At 31.2% G+C, this 18,053-nt stretch overlaps 3 protein-coding genes across 3 annotated transcripts in view; 2 read left to right on the forward strand and 1 right to left on the reverse strand.

Moving 5' to 3' along the window:
* The window catches only part of LOC111428812 (dynein heavy chain 8, axonemal kl-3), a 30,945-nt gene extending 26,044 nt beyond the window's left edge, over nucleotides 1-4,901 (forward strand). Inside the window, exons 27-30 of the mRNA XM_023064509.2 lie at nucleotides 1,971-2,981; nucleotides 3,045-3,234; nucleotides 4,142-4,425; nucleotides 4,488-4,901. Of these exons, the coding sequence (XP_022920277.2) occupies nucleotides 1,971-2,981; nucleotides 3,045-3,234; nucleotides 4,142-4,425; nucleotides 4,488-4,613 (1,611 nt within the window). The 3' untranslated portion in view covers nucleotides 4,614-4,901. The remainder of the gene's footprint in view (nucleotides 1-1,970; nucleotides 2,982-3,044; nucleotides 3,235-4,141; nucleotides 4,426-4,487) is intronic.
* A 140-nt stretch (nucleotides 4,902-5,041) lies between these two features.
* On the forward strand, nucleotides 5,042-7,799 carry LOC111428789 (phospholipase A1 member A-like). The gene is made up of 7 exons (XM_023064480.2): nucleotides 5,042-5,111; nucleotides 5,161-5,287; nucleotides 5,348-5,487; nucleotides 5,539-5,784; nucleotides 7,105-7,296; nucleotides 7,380-7,554; nucleotides 7,667-7,799. Exons 1-7 carry the CDS (start codon nucleotides 5,051-5,053, stop codon nucleotides 7,722-7,724), a joined length of 999 nt encoding a protein of 332 aa, XP_022920248.2. The 5' UTR covers nucleotides 5,042-5,050; the 3' UTR covers nucleotides 7,725-7,799.
* LOC111428823 (ras-related protein Rap-2a) lies at nucleotides 7,791-17,522 on the reverse strand. The gene is made up of 4 exons (XM_023064527.2): nucleotides 17,406-17,522; nucleotides 16,970-17,096; nucleotides 11,929-12,352; nucleotides 7,791-11,795 (listed from the first exon to the last, which is right to left on the reverse strand). Exons 2-4 carry the CDS (start codon nucleotides 17,059-17,061, stop codon nucleotides 11,484-11,486), a joined length of 828 nt encoding a protein of 275 aa, XP_022920295.1. The 5' UTR covers nucleotides 17,062-17,096; nucleotides 17,406-17,522; the 3' UTR covers nucleotides 7,791-11,483.
* Nucleotides 17,523-18,053: the final 531 nt, after the last annotated feature.

Below are 18,053 nucleotides of genomic sequence, written 5' to 3' on the forward strand. Positions count from 1 at the left end.
AGGAGCTCCGTCTTGTTGAAAATGTAATTCATTCTCATCAAGTAAGGCATTTTCTTCTCTATTCAACTGATTCTCGAGAGCTTCCGTAATTAGTGGATTGATAGTATTTTCTAACATATCCAAGTACACTTCGCCGGTTAAATTTCCATCGATAAACACTGGACCAATCACTTGGTCTCCCAAAATGCCGGCCCATACATTAACTTTTTCAGGATATTGTGTATGCCCTTCTACAGTCAGATGAGGGTTTTCATTACTCCAATATCTGCAGTTATGTTTATTTACAAATCCATTTAAAGAAAAAGTGCATTCATCACTAAAGCAGATATTTTTCACAAAAACGTTGTTATTATTAATAATAGTGGTCACTTCTTCACAAAACTGTATTCTCCTGTCAAAATCGTCTTCAGTTAGCTCTTGATGTATTTTCAATTTATAAGGATGGAATTTGTGAAGTTTTACAACTTTATGAACAGAACCCAAGGATATACCAGTTGCACGAGATACCTGACGCAATGAAGTATTGGGGTTGATACCGAAATGACCCAACACTTCCAGTTGAGCGGTTTCATTCAAAACTCTCGACTCATTATGTTTTATGTTGGCAACGGACCCAGTCTGAGTGAATTTCTTCATGAGATTCAGGACGTATGTATGACCTTTCATTAAAAACTGCGGCAGTTCGTCGAGCACATTCATTTTGGGATCCATACATTAATACAATTTCAATCCTTTCCTGCAAACTGTAAACCATTGCTGTTTTATTTAAATAACTTTGTTAAGTGGATAACACAAAGTTGTTTAAGTAATAACCAAATAAACTTATGTTTAGAATTGCACTTTTATTTTATTCTTTTCTCTTACTGTGAGCCTGCCTATAACTCGTTTATAGAAAGAGAAAAATTTCGTCTCTTTTTTCCTTTTTTTGGCCAGTCAAGTCAAGAGTAATTTTCATACAGGTTTAATGTAAAATACTTTCAATAAAATTTAGTTTAATTCATAATTATACGTGTTTAGTTTTCTTAAATATTTCCGATTGCTCCGAAATAATAACGGTTTAATGGTCGTTGTAAAAACGAACATGGTAATTTAATTTTATAAATTAATAATAAAAGATTACTTATTCTTGCTTTTAAGAAGGTGATTAAAGTTTTTAATATTAATTAAAGCGGGAAATATAAAACAAAGATTTTCGCAAAAATTTCGAAAACGAATCGATCAATTAAAAAAAAATAAATACTAACATGTAGTACTTTAAAAGACCTTTAAAATGAGGTATCACTTGACACCCCTTTCCATTTAAGATTTTTAAGGGGTTGGTTTCTGGCGGCGGGGGGTTGAAGTGAGTGAGTCAATTTTTGCATAAAAAGTTGTCCCCCTTGGTTTTATTCTTTACCTATTTCAGCGATTTTCTTTTTAAACTTCCGGATTTACAGAAATTGAGGTGGAAAGTTTTGAAATGAACACTCTGTATAAGATTTTAAAATGACATCAAAGCAAGTGTTCCAAGTTGTTTCCAATATTTTCTATACACAATTGGGTTCGCTGAATCCACGATGTCCCACTACCGCGGCCTATACCAGTATCTGATTTTATAATCCTTGCTCAGTATTAACTTCCTCAATATTCACTTTCTCAGCTGCAATGTTAAATGGCTGTCATAACCACTATATGCCATCCTCAGTATCAGCCAAGAGGACAGCATCATCTGCTTAGCAATCAATTTTGATTTTATACTTTGTGATGTTTGCCCTGTTCCTAGATACAGGTGCACGTGTCTAGGATGCAAACTCCTCTTAGATTCTACCGTCCTTGGTATAAAAATATAAAGCCACATAGACTAAACATAGACTTAAAAATTATTCATATAACGGACTTTTGGCTACAACGGAGAACTCCCTTCCCCGTATTAGTCCGTTATATCGAGGTTTTATGTTAATATGTATCATCTATTCTTTCTATTTTTTTAGGGTTTCTTTGCTTTATTACAAAACTGCCATTTAGGTTTAGAGTACATGGTGGAAATCTTAACACTTTTCCTCGATTTGGAAAGAGGAGTCGGTAGTGTTCATCCAGATTTTCGTTTGTGGATAACTACAGAACCACATCCACATTTTCCAATCAGTTTACTACAAATTTGTATCAAATTTACGAATGAACCGCCAGCAGGAATTCGAGCTGGTTTACTAAGAACGTACACCTCAATGAGTCAAGATATGTTAGATTACACTGATTTACCGCAATATATTCCAATGATTTACGGAATCTCGTTTTTACATACCGTAGTCCAAGAAAGAAGAAAATTTGGTCCTCTGGGTTGGAATATTCCTTATGAATTCAATTCTGCTGATTGGTTAGCAAGTTGTATGTTTGTTCAAAATCATTTGGAAGATTTAGATCCGAAACGTGGGGTTAGTTGGAGTACCGTCAGATACATGATTGGCGAGGTTCAATATGGCGGAAGAGTAACTGATGATTATGATAAACGTCTATTGAATACTTTTACCGTTGTTTGGTTTGGCGATTTTATGTTCTCCGAAGAGTTTGAATTTTATAAAGGTTATAAAATTATTAAATTAAAAACTACAAATGACTATTTGGATATGATTGATAAGTTTTCACCCTCGGATCCACCGCAAGCTTACGGATTACATTCGAACGCTGACATTACATATCAGACGAATACTACTAGCAGTTTGTTGTTGACGATTATGTCGATTCAACCTAAAGAAGCTGGTGGTGGCGGTGGTGAGACACGAGAAGGTACTGTTAAGAGAATGGCTTTGGATATGAGCGGTAAATTACCGAAAAACTATGATGCTTTTGAAGTTAAAGAGAGACTTAAAATTATGGGAATATTAAATCCATTGGTTATATTTTTGAAACAAGAAATCGATCGTATGAATAAAGTTATCTCGTTGGTAAGAATTACTTTAAGAGATTTACTCTTGGCTATTGAAGGAACTATAATTATGAGTGAGGTACGCTTAAATTAAAAAATACTTAAATTTTAGATATTTATTTTCCATTATGTTTACTTACAGACTTTGAGAGAAGCTTTAGATTGTTTCTTCGACGCAATGGTACCATCTAGCTGGAAAAGGTACTCTTGGCAGTCGAGCAGTATCGGTTTTTGGTTTACTGAACTTTTAGAACGAGATACTCAATTTAGGACTTGGTGTTTCCGTGGAAAACCGGTCACGTTTTGGTTAACCGGATTTTTTAATCCTCAAGGTAATAATATAGTATAAGAACATCTGATCAGTAGAGAAAAAAAATGCTCACTGCACCAATCTTCTTTAACTTCAAATACTGAATTAATTGCGTTGATGAAATTTGATTCAGTACAGTTATGTCTAGATTTCAGCAATATTCCGTTTGATGAGTTGAATGGTAACGTTATGATTTATTTTATAAGTAACTTTTTTCTTTCTCTTTTTATTGAACGTTGGCATTTATTAAAATTTAGAGTACAGTTTGGAAATATGTTCACATTATGTTTTGAAGATAATATCTTTCAAATGATGCCCATTGTTTGGTTCCACTTGACGTGCTCTTCCCAGAGCATTTTCAATTTATCTGTTGGATGGTTCTTGGTTTATTGGCATACACCGTACCCTTTAGGTAGCCCCAAAGATAATAATCGGGCGAACGCGGTGGCCAGTTAAAATCAGAAAAACGGGATATTATTCGATTGCAAAAAGATTCCTTAAAAATTTTGTTGTCGAAAACGTATTTCGAACATGAAAGAAATTTCGATATGAACTTTATGACTGAATAATCGAATGCTGACTTTTGAGAATCGACAGAAGTCTCTGCAGGTTGTCCTCAGTATCTGCGATTAGCACTACATCGCCTGATAGTGCTAATGTTAATTTTACTTTTAGTTATTATGTAGCGGCAAGTTGTTGTATATTTTGATTGAACTAATATTAGACCTAGAACTTGAAACATTCGGGTTTGACCGTGCATCTCAAGCCAGCTAAACCTGAATATTTCTAGTTCTAGTGCTAGTGTTAGTTCTAGTCTTAGTGTTAGTTATAGTTTTAGTTGATATTCAGCGCCAGGTTGTTGTATATTTATACTCAACTAAAAATAGAACTACATATTATATGAAAAATTAAACCAAAATCTTATTTAGGTTTTTTAACTGCTATGAGACAAGAGATTGCTCGCGCTCATAAAGGTTGGTCTTTAGATCAATGCGCTTTACACAATGAAGTGACGAAAAGTGCTAATGAAGAAATTGCTGGTCCCCCTCCTGAAGGGGTACTGGTTTATGGATTATATTTGGACGGTGCTGGATGGGAGAAACGTAATTCGAGATTACAAGAAGCTATTAATAAAGTTTTGTATACCCTTTTACCTGTAGTATGGGTATTTGCTATAAATTCTGTAGCACCCAAAGATCCTAAATTGTATACTGTAAGATTTTTTAAATTCAATTTCTTCGATCAATTAACTAAAATTAATTATTACGTTTTTAGTGTCCCGTATATAAGAAATCTAGACGAACAGATCTCAACTATATTACACCTTTATGGTTGGAAACTTTAAAGCCTCCGGAGCATTGGATTTTACGAGGAGTCGCACTTTTATGTGACATTAAATAACTATTTACTGCACTAAAAATTATTTTATTTGCATTAAAATATAATGTTTAAAGGAAATTATAAAATTGTACAAAATCAAAGTGCGGTAAATAGTTAAACATTTTACTTTTTTTATATGTATTATAATAGGGTGTCTTAAAATATCGCTAAAAACCATAACTTTTATAATAAATTAGTGATGATTAATTTACTTAATTCACTGATTTGTCATAAATATTATGTTTTATGGCGTTTTTTAGACAGCCTGTATGTATGGTATCTTTTTAATGTATTAAAAAAAAGGTTTTAAAAAAAATTGCGTTTTGATATGCCTCATCAAACCACACAATTATTGTTATTATTCCGTCGTGTTTCCGCAAATAAACCGGAAATGTAGATCTCGTATAATCCTTGTTCCAATAACAATTTTCGTTAATGTGTATTGTACACTAGGTAGAATGAGTGTTGTTACTACATTTGGAGCTCTCATTTTATCGGCTGGAATTTTATTGCTTATGGGTAAATAATAAAATTTAAACATTCTTTTAATTAAACAAAATATTATTAGCAGCGGTAAGTGGACAGAAACAAGTTAAAGAGTTCATTAATCAACATAAAATCCAAGAAAATAATAACACAACGTTTGTGATAGACCAAAATGGACGTTTACCTGTAGAATTTGTGTTGTTTACAAGGTCAGATTTATTAACATTTTTGTAATCAAAGTATTTTTTTTATTTATTTTTTTTATCCAGGAATAACACATCACCGATTAAAATCTATTTAAACACAACGTTAAACGAAACTGGTTTCGATTTATCTGTACCAACAAAAATTATAATTCATGGATTTTGGAGTAGCATTAATGAAGAAGTTTTCACTTTGCCTAAAAATGGTAAATATTTTTGATGACATTTTTTAAAATACTTCTAACATTCTTTTTAAGCATACTTATCGAAAGGGGATTATAATATCTTTGGTCTAGATTGGTCTGTTCTATGTAAATCTGAGTATTTTTCCGCCATGAAAGGTGCGGAAACAGCTGGACAGTACCTAACCCATTTTCTTGAATATCTTTTAGAAAACGGTGTTGATAATGAAAATATTCACTTAATCGGACATAGTTTAGGAGCGCATGTAGCTGGAATTGGTGCTGATAATATTAAAAATGGAAAAATTGGTAGAATTACTGGTAAGATCTTTTTGCATTTCTACTAAGAAGGGAAGTATCAAAGATGTACTTCGATAAAATTTGGCACAGTTTTAGTATGACTCAAATCAAGGTTTATGTACTTTTTTAAACGTGCAGGATATTTTCTTGTGAATGTAACGTTAAAATGTATTAGTGCGGTGCTTTTTCTTAAACGCATGAATACAGCTCTCAACTGTCACTGCTATGACAGTCATGAATCACGCATAGCCTCCAAACTGGAACTGATTTAGACTTGAAATTAGGAACAACAAATCCTGAGCAGGAAGTACTAGCCGAAATTACAGCGATAAATATAGATATTTGTAATATCTCTGAAGTAAAGAAGAAAGGAAAGATTTAAAGCTGGTGTAGGAATGTTGGTACAAGTTAAATTCCAACCATATATAGAACTTGTAGATTATCTTAATTAATCATTATTGAAAGTTAAATTACAAATGGATGCTAGATTTTTATATATTATATCATTAGCATTTATGCATCTGACTCACTCATGGATACTTTACACACAAATCAACCTGAACCTCACAAATCAAGGTACGATTTGATCAAGGTAGTATTTTCCACGCAAAATATAACATTTGGACTTGATTGATTTCTGTACTCGTGCTCAACTGTATCATTAAGATTTTCATTACCAGAAATGAAGATCGGAAAACTCCAAAGTTGACACTCTATGTGATATTAGATTAATTGTTGGTTGTTGTACAAAGCTACAAATTTAAGCTGGTCTTATATCTCGAGCCATATGCAAAACTTGGCTTAATGGTTAATCGAATTAAGTAATTTGGTGAGTTCGTGTTTGAGATTGAACATTGGACTCATGTAATAAAATATGATTTGTTGACTATTATGGTATCAATAAATATGATTGTGCAAACATTGTGATATGGTGGAATTTTATGTTAGCAAAGGGTTTAGTTTGAATATAGGAGGAAAACTTTTTGCGTTGTTTTCAAAAAGTTAATTGCTGTCATTACTACGTAGTTAATAGCACACGATGATATTAACGTTGCAGTTTGGTCATGGATTCGAATTTAGTAAGCCACAGAACCTTCTTTTGTATCATCCATATCTCGATTGGTGTCAGCTGCTATGTAATTCGTGATGTTGCGTCAAAAAACTTGGACAGTTTTCCTCTTATTTGGTGAAGATTTCACAGTTCTATTTTGCTTTGTTGATTTCTTGTGACCGATCAAAAGTGCACCATGACTTTACAGACACACTGTACAATTAGAGAATTCGTTTAGATTCACTTAATTAAAAAAATAATTAATGAAAAAATCTAAAAATATCTTTTAGCTTTAGATCCGGCTGGACCAGGTTTTAATGAAATGCCTCACAACTTAAAACTAGATCCAGGCGATGCCACACTAGTGGATGTAATTCACACCTATATGCGAGTTTTAAGTTTATCTGAACCATTGGGACACGTAGATTTTTATCCGAACGGAGGCAGATTTCAACCGGGTTGTCCGAGTTTTTTTGATATATGTGAGTAATAACGAATTTAATTCTATTTTGATTTTATTTCTTTCAATATATTTTTTGGATATAATTTGGAATTTTTAATAAAGGGAAAATATCGGAGAGTATCACCTGTAACCATGGAAGAGCTTACATGTATTTCGTTGAGTCGATTATGAACGAGAAAGCTTTTAAAAGTCAACGATGTAAATCAGTGGAGGATGCTATTTATGGGAGGTGTTTTGAAGATAGCGACGTTTATATGGGAGTGGAGGATTCTTATAGGTTTGTTTCTTACTTATTGAAAAGAATTAATCTCACTCTAGTTACTTAAATGTAATCTCCATGGTATTTTAAAACTGCCTCCTTTAGTTAAGTACATTTATTTTTTTTTTAGTTATGGAGTGTATTATGTAAAAACAAAACTTTCACCGCCTTTTTCGTTATCGTCTTAACTATGATGGGTTGCAATTATAGTGTAGAAAATATATATTAAATTAAATAAATAATTACAACAAACATATTTATTTCTTATTTATTTCGAATATTTTGATATAATGAACACACATATATAGGAAGAATGTTGTAAAATGACTTTAATAAATTCTTTATTATAATCCAAATATATCTCTTAAACTCACTTATTTTACTAGATTGTCTTAATGCATGCTTTAACTCAGACCATTGAAAACAAATATGTAGAAAATCTTTTTTTATCAAGGTGTCTCAAGAAAATTAATATTTTCGAACAGTACCTTTAACGGGAAAACTTTTCTAGTATTTCATAAAGGTTCTCGGTGTGTCGGTTTATTTTGCACTTTGCTGATTTTGTTTTAAGAGTTAGTTTTTGTGTTTTGTGGATGAGAAAAATGTTTGGATCAAACACCAACTTGATCTTTTGATGTAATGGCTTTCGCAAATACAATTGAGTTGGTGAAAAGTTCTGAAATAATATTGGCGGAATTAAAATTGCAAGTACACTTGTTTCTGATACTCATTGGCCTACTTACGTTTTAAGTTACGTTAATCAGAAAAGATTATCAAACTTATCAATCTTTGTGGTATTTCTAACAAACAATAGAGGCCCTGGACAGATCGACTATATTTCGAGAGTACGTTACTAGTGGTTCTAAGAGTTTCTACGATGGTTTTACTAACTCTTACGTTAATAAACTAATGAAACTAACGTTTAACGATAAAAAAACTTTTTAAACTAATGAAATTGAAATAAACGGTGTTGTATGATTAACTACAGTTAGGTATTTTTATATGTCTGGAAATCAGCGCTGAAATCCTATAGATTATGGGGAAATGAAGAATATTCTCGGAGCTGACTAACAACATTATACGTGCATGAAATCATAAATTAGCTTATGTTCTTGTTCTAAGCCAGACTTCTAGCTATTCAGCAATACGTTCGGTATTCTGACACGGTGTGCTTCTTATTTGTTAATATATTTCAAAGAATGTGTAAATAGTGACATCGATAGATATATTGTTTGCCTAGAGGTCAATGCGAAGAAGCTTCGGATTGCACGAAGATTTCTGGCTATATATAGGGAATATATTAGTAACAGACAAAAAAAGGGAAGGTGGTTGACATCGAAAGAATCCCAAATCGCAAAAACAAAGAACCATTTGTAATGAAAAGACCAACAACCGTGAAACAGATACTTGATGGAAAAAACTACCAGAAAAGTAAAACTAGAAATAGGAAAAGAAAAATATGAAGACAGGGATAAAAGACTTGCAAAACTTACAACAGAACTGCTGTTTTTATGGAAACTGATGCAGCAAAAAATATCATATAAGCTAGAAAAGAACTGGGGAATATAGCCAACATGATAAATCAAAAGAATTGGAGAAAATATTTGGAAGATGTAGGGTAAGATGAGGAGATGTGATGATATAGGATGACTTGATTATGTTTCTGAAAGGCCTTAACAATAGGAGAGTGTTTAGAAAAGCATGTAGGTACTCTATGCGATGTTTATATTTTTTACATTTTATTTTATAATAATTTTAATTTTATACTATTTTGATTTTGTAATTATGCAAATAATATTTGTTGAGACACCCTGTATTAAAAAAATAATATAACAATCTAATACTATTTTATAAAACAAATCTTTTCATCAAAACATAAAAAAAAGTAATTATGTTAAAAATTCTTAAGACATTCACAATCGAAAATTTTTCACCTTAATATTAGAGATATACATATATTTATATATATAGTTTCAATTGACATATAATTGATGACGAAAACATTTCGAGTTATTTTAAAAATGTATAGATTTCTTTTTAAAATATCTAAAAATATTTCCCCGATCATAGTATATTTTGATTACTTTTATATGTATACTTGTTATTAATATTTTTATTAAGTATAATAGGAGTACTTAACACTTTAACAATAAAAATATACTCTGTGAAATACAGCATTCTTTTTGGTGTAGGCAGCTTAAAAAAGGACTTGAGTAAGTAACTTTTTTAGCGTTGTCTTAAGGGGAGGATAAACTTATCAAGTCGATAACCTTTTTTGTTGTAATTTAATCGTTGGAAAGAAACAGAATTGTATGTGTTAAGCAAATTTGGTTTATGCGTTAAGCCAATAGGATGATTAAGAAATGTTTATTGGACAATTAAGGAAATTAAGATAGTACCTAAAAGATTAATGTGGGATTTATTATAATTAAATGGGTGCTAATCAGTCTTTTAGAATTTCTTTGGAACATGTGCCTCCATTTTTCTTTGAAACGTGGGTAAAACGTTTCTTGCTCTAGCAGTCTTATCGGCATCTCTCCATCAATACCTTCTTTCCGTGTTTTTCATCTCCTTTTTCTTTCTAGCGGTATCCAATGCAGTACTTTCTTTAGTAAGCGATCATTCTTTTTACATGTCGGCACCATCTATGTTGAGTAGTGCTTACGTCTTCTATCTCTTATATCTGCGTTACTAATCCTTTCTAGTCTATATTTTTCAGTAGTTCTTCTTCAATAATCCATTTTTGTGAGTTTTAGTAGTGTTGATGTACTATTGGTAGCCCATAGTTTCGTATTTTCTTTTCCATTTTAATAACACGCTTTGTAAATAAATCTTAAAACTGTTGGCGCTATACAACAACCTTGTTTGATACTTTTCACAATATATTTGTGTCCTTATTCAATTTTTACAACAATTTATGTAGGGATTTTATGGGTAGTCAAATTAATGAAAACTATTGAACAACTTGATCACACTAGCATTCTGTGTTGTCGGATGTTTACAAATTTAGCCTCCCCTTAACATAAAAACATTAAAACATTTTGTACTAACGCTTTATGATATTATTTTTATTTAGTTAGGTACATTTATTAATTAATTTGTTGTCATTCTTTTTATACGTAAGTATAATTTTATAATTGTATTTATCATGTATATAGTACACCTATATTAATTTAATTTATTCTTAAAAATAGACATGCGTAAGCTACGCTTAGTGGTGTTCAATTGTTGTTGTTTAAATATATCATATTCAATAAAATAAAATAAAATCATTAAGGGACCGTGGATATCTAAAAATCATTGTAGATAATACAGGTGTTCCCAAATTGTGGGTACAATCTTCACTAAAATTTCCTTATCTGATTTTATGAGGAGTTGCTATAACATGATGACATCTATAATAGGAATTTTCTTCTTAAAATCATACAAGGAATTAGATAAGATTTATATCTGTATTCCAGGAACACCAGTATATTAAAAAAAAGTTTATCACCAAATTATTAGATAAATTAAATCATTATAAACTATTTTTGAAATTTAATCTTTTTTTCATAATTTAAATTAAATCCCTTTAAAGATTTTAGATTATTTATCAAATCTATATTTTATTTGTTTTAATAAGTTATAAAAAGTAATTGTTATTGCAAAAGCAAAACTAAAATTAACATTAAAGATATGTTTAAGTATATAAAGTTTAGTATGAAATATGAACCGTAAAAATGGTGAGATTTTATTGTCTCTTAACCGTTTTACCATTTTAATGATACCTTTTATGTTATAAAATGGAATATTTTTAAATAAATCATTTGATTTGCATATGACAATTATTATCTCGGAGCTTATCTCATACCAATCTTAAATAATAAACAAAAAACATAAACAAATACTTTTTTACGTAATTAGTAAGAAGAAATAGATAGTTAGTCAATGTTTTTGAATTTATATTTTTACGATAAAATACAAGAATTTCTTTTACCGTGTCTATCTCGAATCTGTTGCAAATGATGTAATTGCGCTGCGGAAGGAACAACCGCTGAATGAGAAGTAGCTCCTCCAACGACACCGTGAGGATCATTTTGAGACGGCAACGATTGTCGCCTCCTTCTTCTTAATGCCGGACTCAAGTTATACTTAACTTTCGCTTGAACGAGTAACTCCTTGAACACTTTTGTTACATTAACATTTTCTTTTGCGGAAGTTTCAACAAACCCGTTTTCCCAATCAACTGTTACAACAGATTCCGTTGTTGCAGTATCCACCTTAAAAGAACATTAAAAAATTAATACTCTTTTATAGTTAATTAAATTAAAAATTCTTTAAAGTGAGCCTTAACACTATAAAAAACTCATTTTAAAGAATTGTTCATAAAGAGTTTTTTAAAGTTGTTTTTACTTGTCTATTTTCCGTTAAATCGATTTTGTTCCCAACGATAACTATTGGAACTGCAGTTCCGCCTTTGGTTTCGTGTATTTGATCACGTAACGCACGTGCCTCTTCAAAACTATCGGCGTTGGTCACGTCGTAAACCAGTATGAAAGCGTCTGCTGAAGAAATTGAAAGAGCCCTCATAGCCGGAAATTCGTATGCACCACTTGTATCCAATATGTCAAGAGTCAAGTTGACACCGGTTACATTGAAATTACCATGATGCATTTCTTCGACGGTACGTTTGTATTTTGTTGAAAAAGTGCCGTATAAGAATTGACTGATAACCGATGATTTTCCTACTTTTGCCGCTCCCATTACAACAATTTTATGTCTAACGTGACTAATGTCATTTTTTTCAACTGTATCAACATCCTCACTACGTTGTGTTCTAGAAAATTAAGGTAACAATTTTTTATATTATTTATTGCTATGTTATTTAAAAGATAAAGGATAAAAATTGAAATAAATTTAAAGTTTAAATTTGAAATACTCTGAATATAAATGTTGTTGATGTCTACTAAGAGACCCATTGTACATTTTTGCATATACGAAGTACATAAAGTAAAGATATTGGGTACAAATAATGTATAAAGTAAAGGGTGACTACATTATCTACCAATAAGTATTTGAAAACCCATGTAAATGCCGACATATGCGAAAAATGCGCACTGTCAACTTATCTGATTTCGAAAAATATAGATTTCACAAAAATAGCCGATCTTTAAGAACCATATCTACTAAATTGAGTTACCCAAAATTGACAGTGACCTACACCTTGTGCCCAATGCAATGTGCCAATAGTAAGGTTTGGCGGAGATGGGATTATGATCTAGAGATGTTTCTCCTGTATGGATTTGACCCTTGATTCCAATTCATGGTAAGCTCAACACCGACAACTACTGCATAAGTTTAGATAACAATGTGCTTCCTATGTTATGGCAGTTTTACGGCAGTTTATGGCAGTTTTACAGTTTCAAACCGAGTAGAAGAAAATACCAATCAAAAGACTTGTGGGAAGCATCCAAGGTTGAGGCTGTTATTGCTGCTTGTGGAAGCTGTACCAACCACTGAATATGAAAAACGTACTTTTTTGAAATTACTTGATTTTTTTTGAACATTTCCAACTAATTCTGTATCCTATTACGTTTAATAGTTAGCGAGATGTTTCAATTTTAATACAGTGAGTGTTAAAGTATCTTTAGTTAAGCATAATAATTAATAGTAACATAACAAAGTATTTACAACGGACCGACGATGACCTTTGTAGATGAAACTTTTGCAAGATGATGATTTTTATGTTCCCTTTTTATCAATTCTTCTGGTACGCAGACGACATCTTCCCCTTTTTCGATTAATTTGTTTGCTTTTTGTAAATTTATATAATTATTTTTGTTATTAATTCAGTTATTGCTATGTATGTTAAGAACAGAATTATTTATATACATATCAACAATAATACACATTTTAACTCTTAACAATATTAAATACTTGAAAAATCGATATATAATTATCAAAGCTCTCTTAGTAGAGTATATCTCTCGATTTTCCTCTATTGATGCGGTGGGTTGATTGAAAGAGTAATTTGATGAAGGTAAAGACTACTTAGACGATCCTGACCATCAAAATGTCTTACTCTGACGTTGACGAATGGGAACTCTTTGTGACCCTAGATCTACAGAGTTTTTCTGACTTGAAATGTATCACCTACTAATCCCGGACCAACCCTGATTGTTAGTAATCCTGTTACGAATAAATGTCTTAAATAGAGTTCTAAAGATCAATGGCATAAAAGTCTAAAGTACTTATAACGTATTTTCAACCGCATAAAATGCGCAACTCAAAACAAAAAATCCAAGATAAATATTTTGTGCTGTAACTGATGCTATATATTATAGTTGAGATAGATTTAAAAATCCAATCATTGGGCTTTCTAAATCTATCTCAATATATAGGTAAGTATAGTATGTTATTGGAGTGTGTTCGATTAATTTTGAACCAGTCTGTATAAAGTAATTCGGTGCATTGTCTACCATATATCGATATGGTGCAAAGCCGAACTTTCATCATATTTACCGACCACAAATCAATAACGTTCGTATTTCATCGGAAACCGCACAGATGCTCGCCACGACAGTTCCGGTATTTAAACTTTTTCTACTTTTTTCAGAAATATTCGTAATATAGCGGAGATAGACAATATTCTTGTGGCGCGATTCAGCACTCAGTCTCCAGGAAGTACCAATATCAGAGGCAAGTTAGTCGTTATGAGGATGTATACTCTGCCTATCAAGAATAGATCTCCAATGAATTTCCGCAAATATTAATTAAAAAGATTGTTAGTCTGTTGATGTGAGAGATGACGCTTTTTTCGAAAAATATTTTTGTTTAATTATAAATTGCATTAAAACAAAAAATGAATGTAGAAGAGAGAAATGGGAAGGTATATAACATGTTAATACCTTTGTATGCAACCAGTATCAGTTAACAAAAATAAACAATATTTTTGTTCCATCAAACAGGCAATTCCAACATATCCATATTTAGCTGGTGGCTGTTTGTGTTAGGGAAATATAGAGATAGCGTAACATGCGCGAACAGATTTTCACGATGGTCCAAATGAGTAAACCTTATATGAGCCCTTTTAGAGAAGAGGGAACAATTTTTCAATGAAATACTATCACAAATTACCACCCTACAAATGAAAAGATATTATTATGCAGGATTTCAATTCTAGTAAGTATTAGCAACAACGTCATCACAAAATAAAATACTAATAACACTGACGAAATGTTTATCGCGCTCTGTGCGCAAAATGAGTTAAATATCAACAGGTATATAAACGTACATTTTCCAACACATGGAACCAAAGTTCTATCATTGACTTCATAATTACCAATAGACAAACCAACCGTAGTCGAATACTAGAATTAAATAATCGAGTCTAGTATTTAAAATTGCGTCTAAAATCGTTAATCGAAATCGTAAAACGTCTAAAAGTTCTTTTGCGTGTAATAGTTGGATGGTAGGTTTGTAGTTTAGCGAAAGTTTTTGCTACCAACCAGTCTACCATGTTGAAGACGAAATTTATAGCCACGGGTAATGAAGTTTACATTTTCATTAGTAAATTGATGTATACCTCTTTGTCTCCTTGATCTACCTTTTAAATGTTGTATTATTGTATGAATAAACTGAGCTGCCTCAAACTATTTTTCTTGCATAACCTTAATGTGCTCCTCGAATATTTGGTTACTTTTATCAATTTGGTTAATTCTTGCTGATTTGAAGCATCTTGGGCATCCAAGTTATCCGGCAACTTAATCGCTTCTAGAATTGATCCTAAAACGTTAATAGCAATTTTTAGCTATCTTAATAGTTTCTCATTATAGTTTGAAACGATGTTTTTTCTGTTTCGTTATATGCCTTCTTTCTAAATTCCAGTAATGTATCATATTCCTCATTTAATTTTCAGGTCAGCCAGCGTAACGTAATTACAATTCGACGGAACTAACTAATTACACTTGCGTTGTAGCAATTACCTCTATTTATTACTAAATAATCCTAAGTCAGCAATGTCCTCAGTAAAAGGTTTAAGGACCTGCTGCATGCAACTCTAGATGTTAGAGTACCGTCATCAATATTACAACGACATTACCTCTACGACATTGTATCACCTGAAATGTGGATACCTCACCTTAAAGACGATAGTCGAGCTTAAATAGCAAAAATTAAATATACTTGGTATTGACGACACAAGCAACGCGCTTATTAAGTATTGATGCCCAGAAATTTAAAAAGAATTAACTAAACTTTTCAAGAAAATTATTGGAAGGTCTTGTGAACCTAAAAAGAAGATTGTGTTGTAATCCTAAAAGAAGGAATCTTGGAGTTTAAGAAGGAAAAATTTTGTCATAATCCTAAACAGTGAATTTCTTCTGAATTTTTATGATAGTTTAGAATCTTTGAAACCACTCCAGCTTAATTTTTTATCATAAAATCGGTTGAACAGACTGAAATTCCAATTTTCATTGAAACTTCCATCCGGGAAAATCAATTTCCTTTCTCTTCGTTGTTCAAAGAACGAAATGGAATTTGCATAAATTTCCACAAATACCTTCCATTCCCAAGCTTATAGATTGGGTGGTTTTAAAAGATACAAAATTCAGTTTTAAATAATTCGAACAAAATTTAAGGATTAATTATGTGGTTAAATTTTACTGCGTCATTTGATCTTAAAACCTTTATAAATAATGAATATTTTTGAAGGTTGGGGGAAAAAACTTTTAATGTTCTTGTTCGAAGTTTTTTTTCGCGTTGTAACAGGAAACTTTCCCGAATGGAACAAAGACAACTTTTTAAAACTTCATTTAGTTTTTCATCTACGTCGAAACTCGGGTAAAAAGAAAGAAAAAACAAGTAATTTGATCATATCTCAACTTTTGAATATTAAACTAATGTCAATCACTAACTGTGCCATGTTTTTTTTATTGATACCATCTTCAGGTAATTAAAAAAACCTTTGGAACAAGTCCAAACATGAATAAATTATCATCAAAATGAACAACTTGTAATCGAAATAAATTGTTTTTTTTATACTAATTTGAATCATGTTACAAATAATAATTATTTGATATCTTTAGCGTTAAAGGGGATGTAATAACTTAGTTTCAAAGCGTTAATCCTTTGAGTTTAATAAAGCCCGGGGTTACCGCAACATCCTTTGTGTTATGATTAGAATGATAACATTCAAATTCGCCGACAAAGACAAAGCGTTCAAAATCAGGCTTTTGCGTTGTGGCATATTTAGCTTTTCCGCTTTATCAACAACGTTTATGAATATCGATTTTCACGCGAGGTGGAAAAAAGATAATTTTATTACTGTTTACTCAAAAAAATTCATTTACGTATATTAGAAGATAATTTGATTAAATGATCAAACTATGTAGGGTATTAATTTTTTAATTGGATTCGAATTAAATAGAATTCAATTAAAAACGATTTTAGTTACCTTGGTACATTTTTATCTTTTTCGTCGGGTTCTTCTTTTAGAAAAGACGGTTGAAGACTGAAACGACGTCGAAATTGATGCCTGCTTTTCATGATTTCAATTCACAAATTTGATTTTTGATTTAATTCTGAAAAATAATTTTTGTTTCAATTCATCATATCTAACACAAAATAAGTATTCTTTAAAACAAATCTAAACATGGTAAGTTACCTTAACCAATAACTAACACATAAATAACTGTTAAAGTAATCGACTAACTTTTTTTGGGAATTAATGTATCTCTTTAAGATAACCGCGTATTATTTATACTCATTTAAAAGGATAGATTATAATTTTTGGTTGATTAAAACTGTTTGATATTTATTTTGAATAATTAAAATTAATATTATTTTAATTTAATATATTCGATAAAATTGTTACATTTATGTTTACTCACCTGTCGATAAGATCGATGAATTTTTAGATAGTTAACGGTTGACACAAAACGTGCTACAACAGGTTGGCAGGAGGCCAGCTACCCAGCAGGCCATTAACTACTGTTCCCGGAGCGAGTTCAGACCAGATCCGGGTTTGGAGTTTGCGCCTAAGGCACTGTTCAACACGTACAACTGTATAGATATAGTTATGTGTATACTCTCTGTAAAAGAAAATCAACTTCTTTTACCTCTTTTCTTTTAAAAGGAAACTGTAGCCAATATTTTCTTTACAAATTCAAACAAAAATTATTTTTAGATAAGAAAATATGAATAGCGAACCAATTTTGTAATGTAAACTCTGTTATTGTTTATATATACAAAAGGGATTCTATTTTAAATCAATTTTTTAACATTTTGTTGTTTATTTAGACTGTGTATTTTAAAAATAGTAAGCAACAATTATTAAAAAAAGTAATTAAAACAAAATTAGAGACGAGAAATTACATTTTTCCTAAGTTTTGTAACGACGGTCAATATTACTATGCAATATCAAATATTACGTAATAATATTGACCACTTGTGGATCATATTGAAAGGTTGTGCAATATATTGAGCAAATCAAATGTTTTTTTGATTTTTATTCTGCAATATGGAGTAAATTGCATGGC

This window comes from Onthophagus taurus, chromosome 2 (assembly GCF_036711975.1).
Source record: "Onthophagus taurus isolate NC chromosome 2, IU_Otau_3.0, whole genome shotgun sequence".
NCBI lineage: Eukaryota > Metazoa > Arthropoda > Insecta > Coleoptera > Scarabaeidae > Onthophagus > Onthophagus taurus.

Coding starts and splice junctions, on each gene's coding strand:
- LOC111428823 (XM_023064527.2), bottom strand. CDS start 17,061: ATGAAAAGCAGGCATCAATTTCGACGTCGTTTCAGTCTTCAACCGTCT. Junction 12,353..16,969: donor AAAGATAAAAATGTACCAAG/GTAACTAAAATC, acceptor TTAATTTTCTAG/AACACAACGTAGTGAGGATG. Junction 11,796..11,928: donor ATTTAACGGAAAATAGACAA/GTAAAAACAACT, acceptor TGTTCTTTTAAG/GTGGATACTGCAACAACGGA.
- LOC111428789 (XM_023064480.2), top strand. CDS start 5,051: ATGAGTGTTGTTACTACATTTGGAGCTCTCATTTTATCGGCTGGAATT. Junction 7,297..7,379: donor TCCGAGTTTTTTTGATATAT/GTGAGTAATAAC, acceptor TTTTTAATAAAG/GGAAAATATCGGAGAGTATC. Junction 7,555..7,666: donor GGAGTGGAGGATTCTTATAG/GTTTGTTTCTTA, acceptor TTTTTTTTTTAG/TTATGGAGTGTATTATGTAA.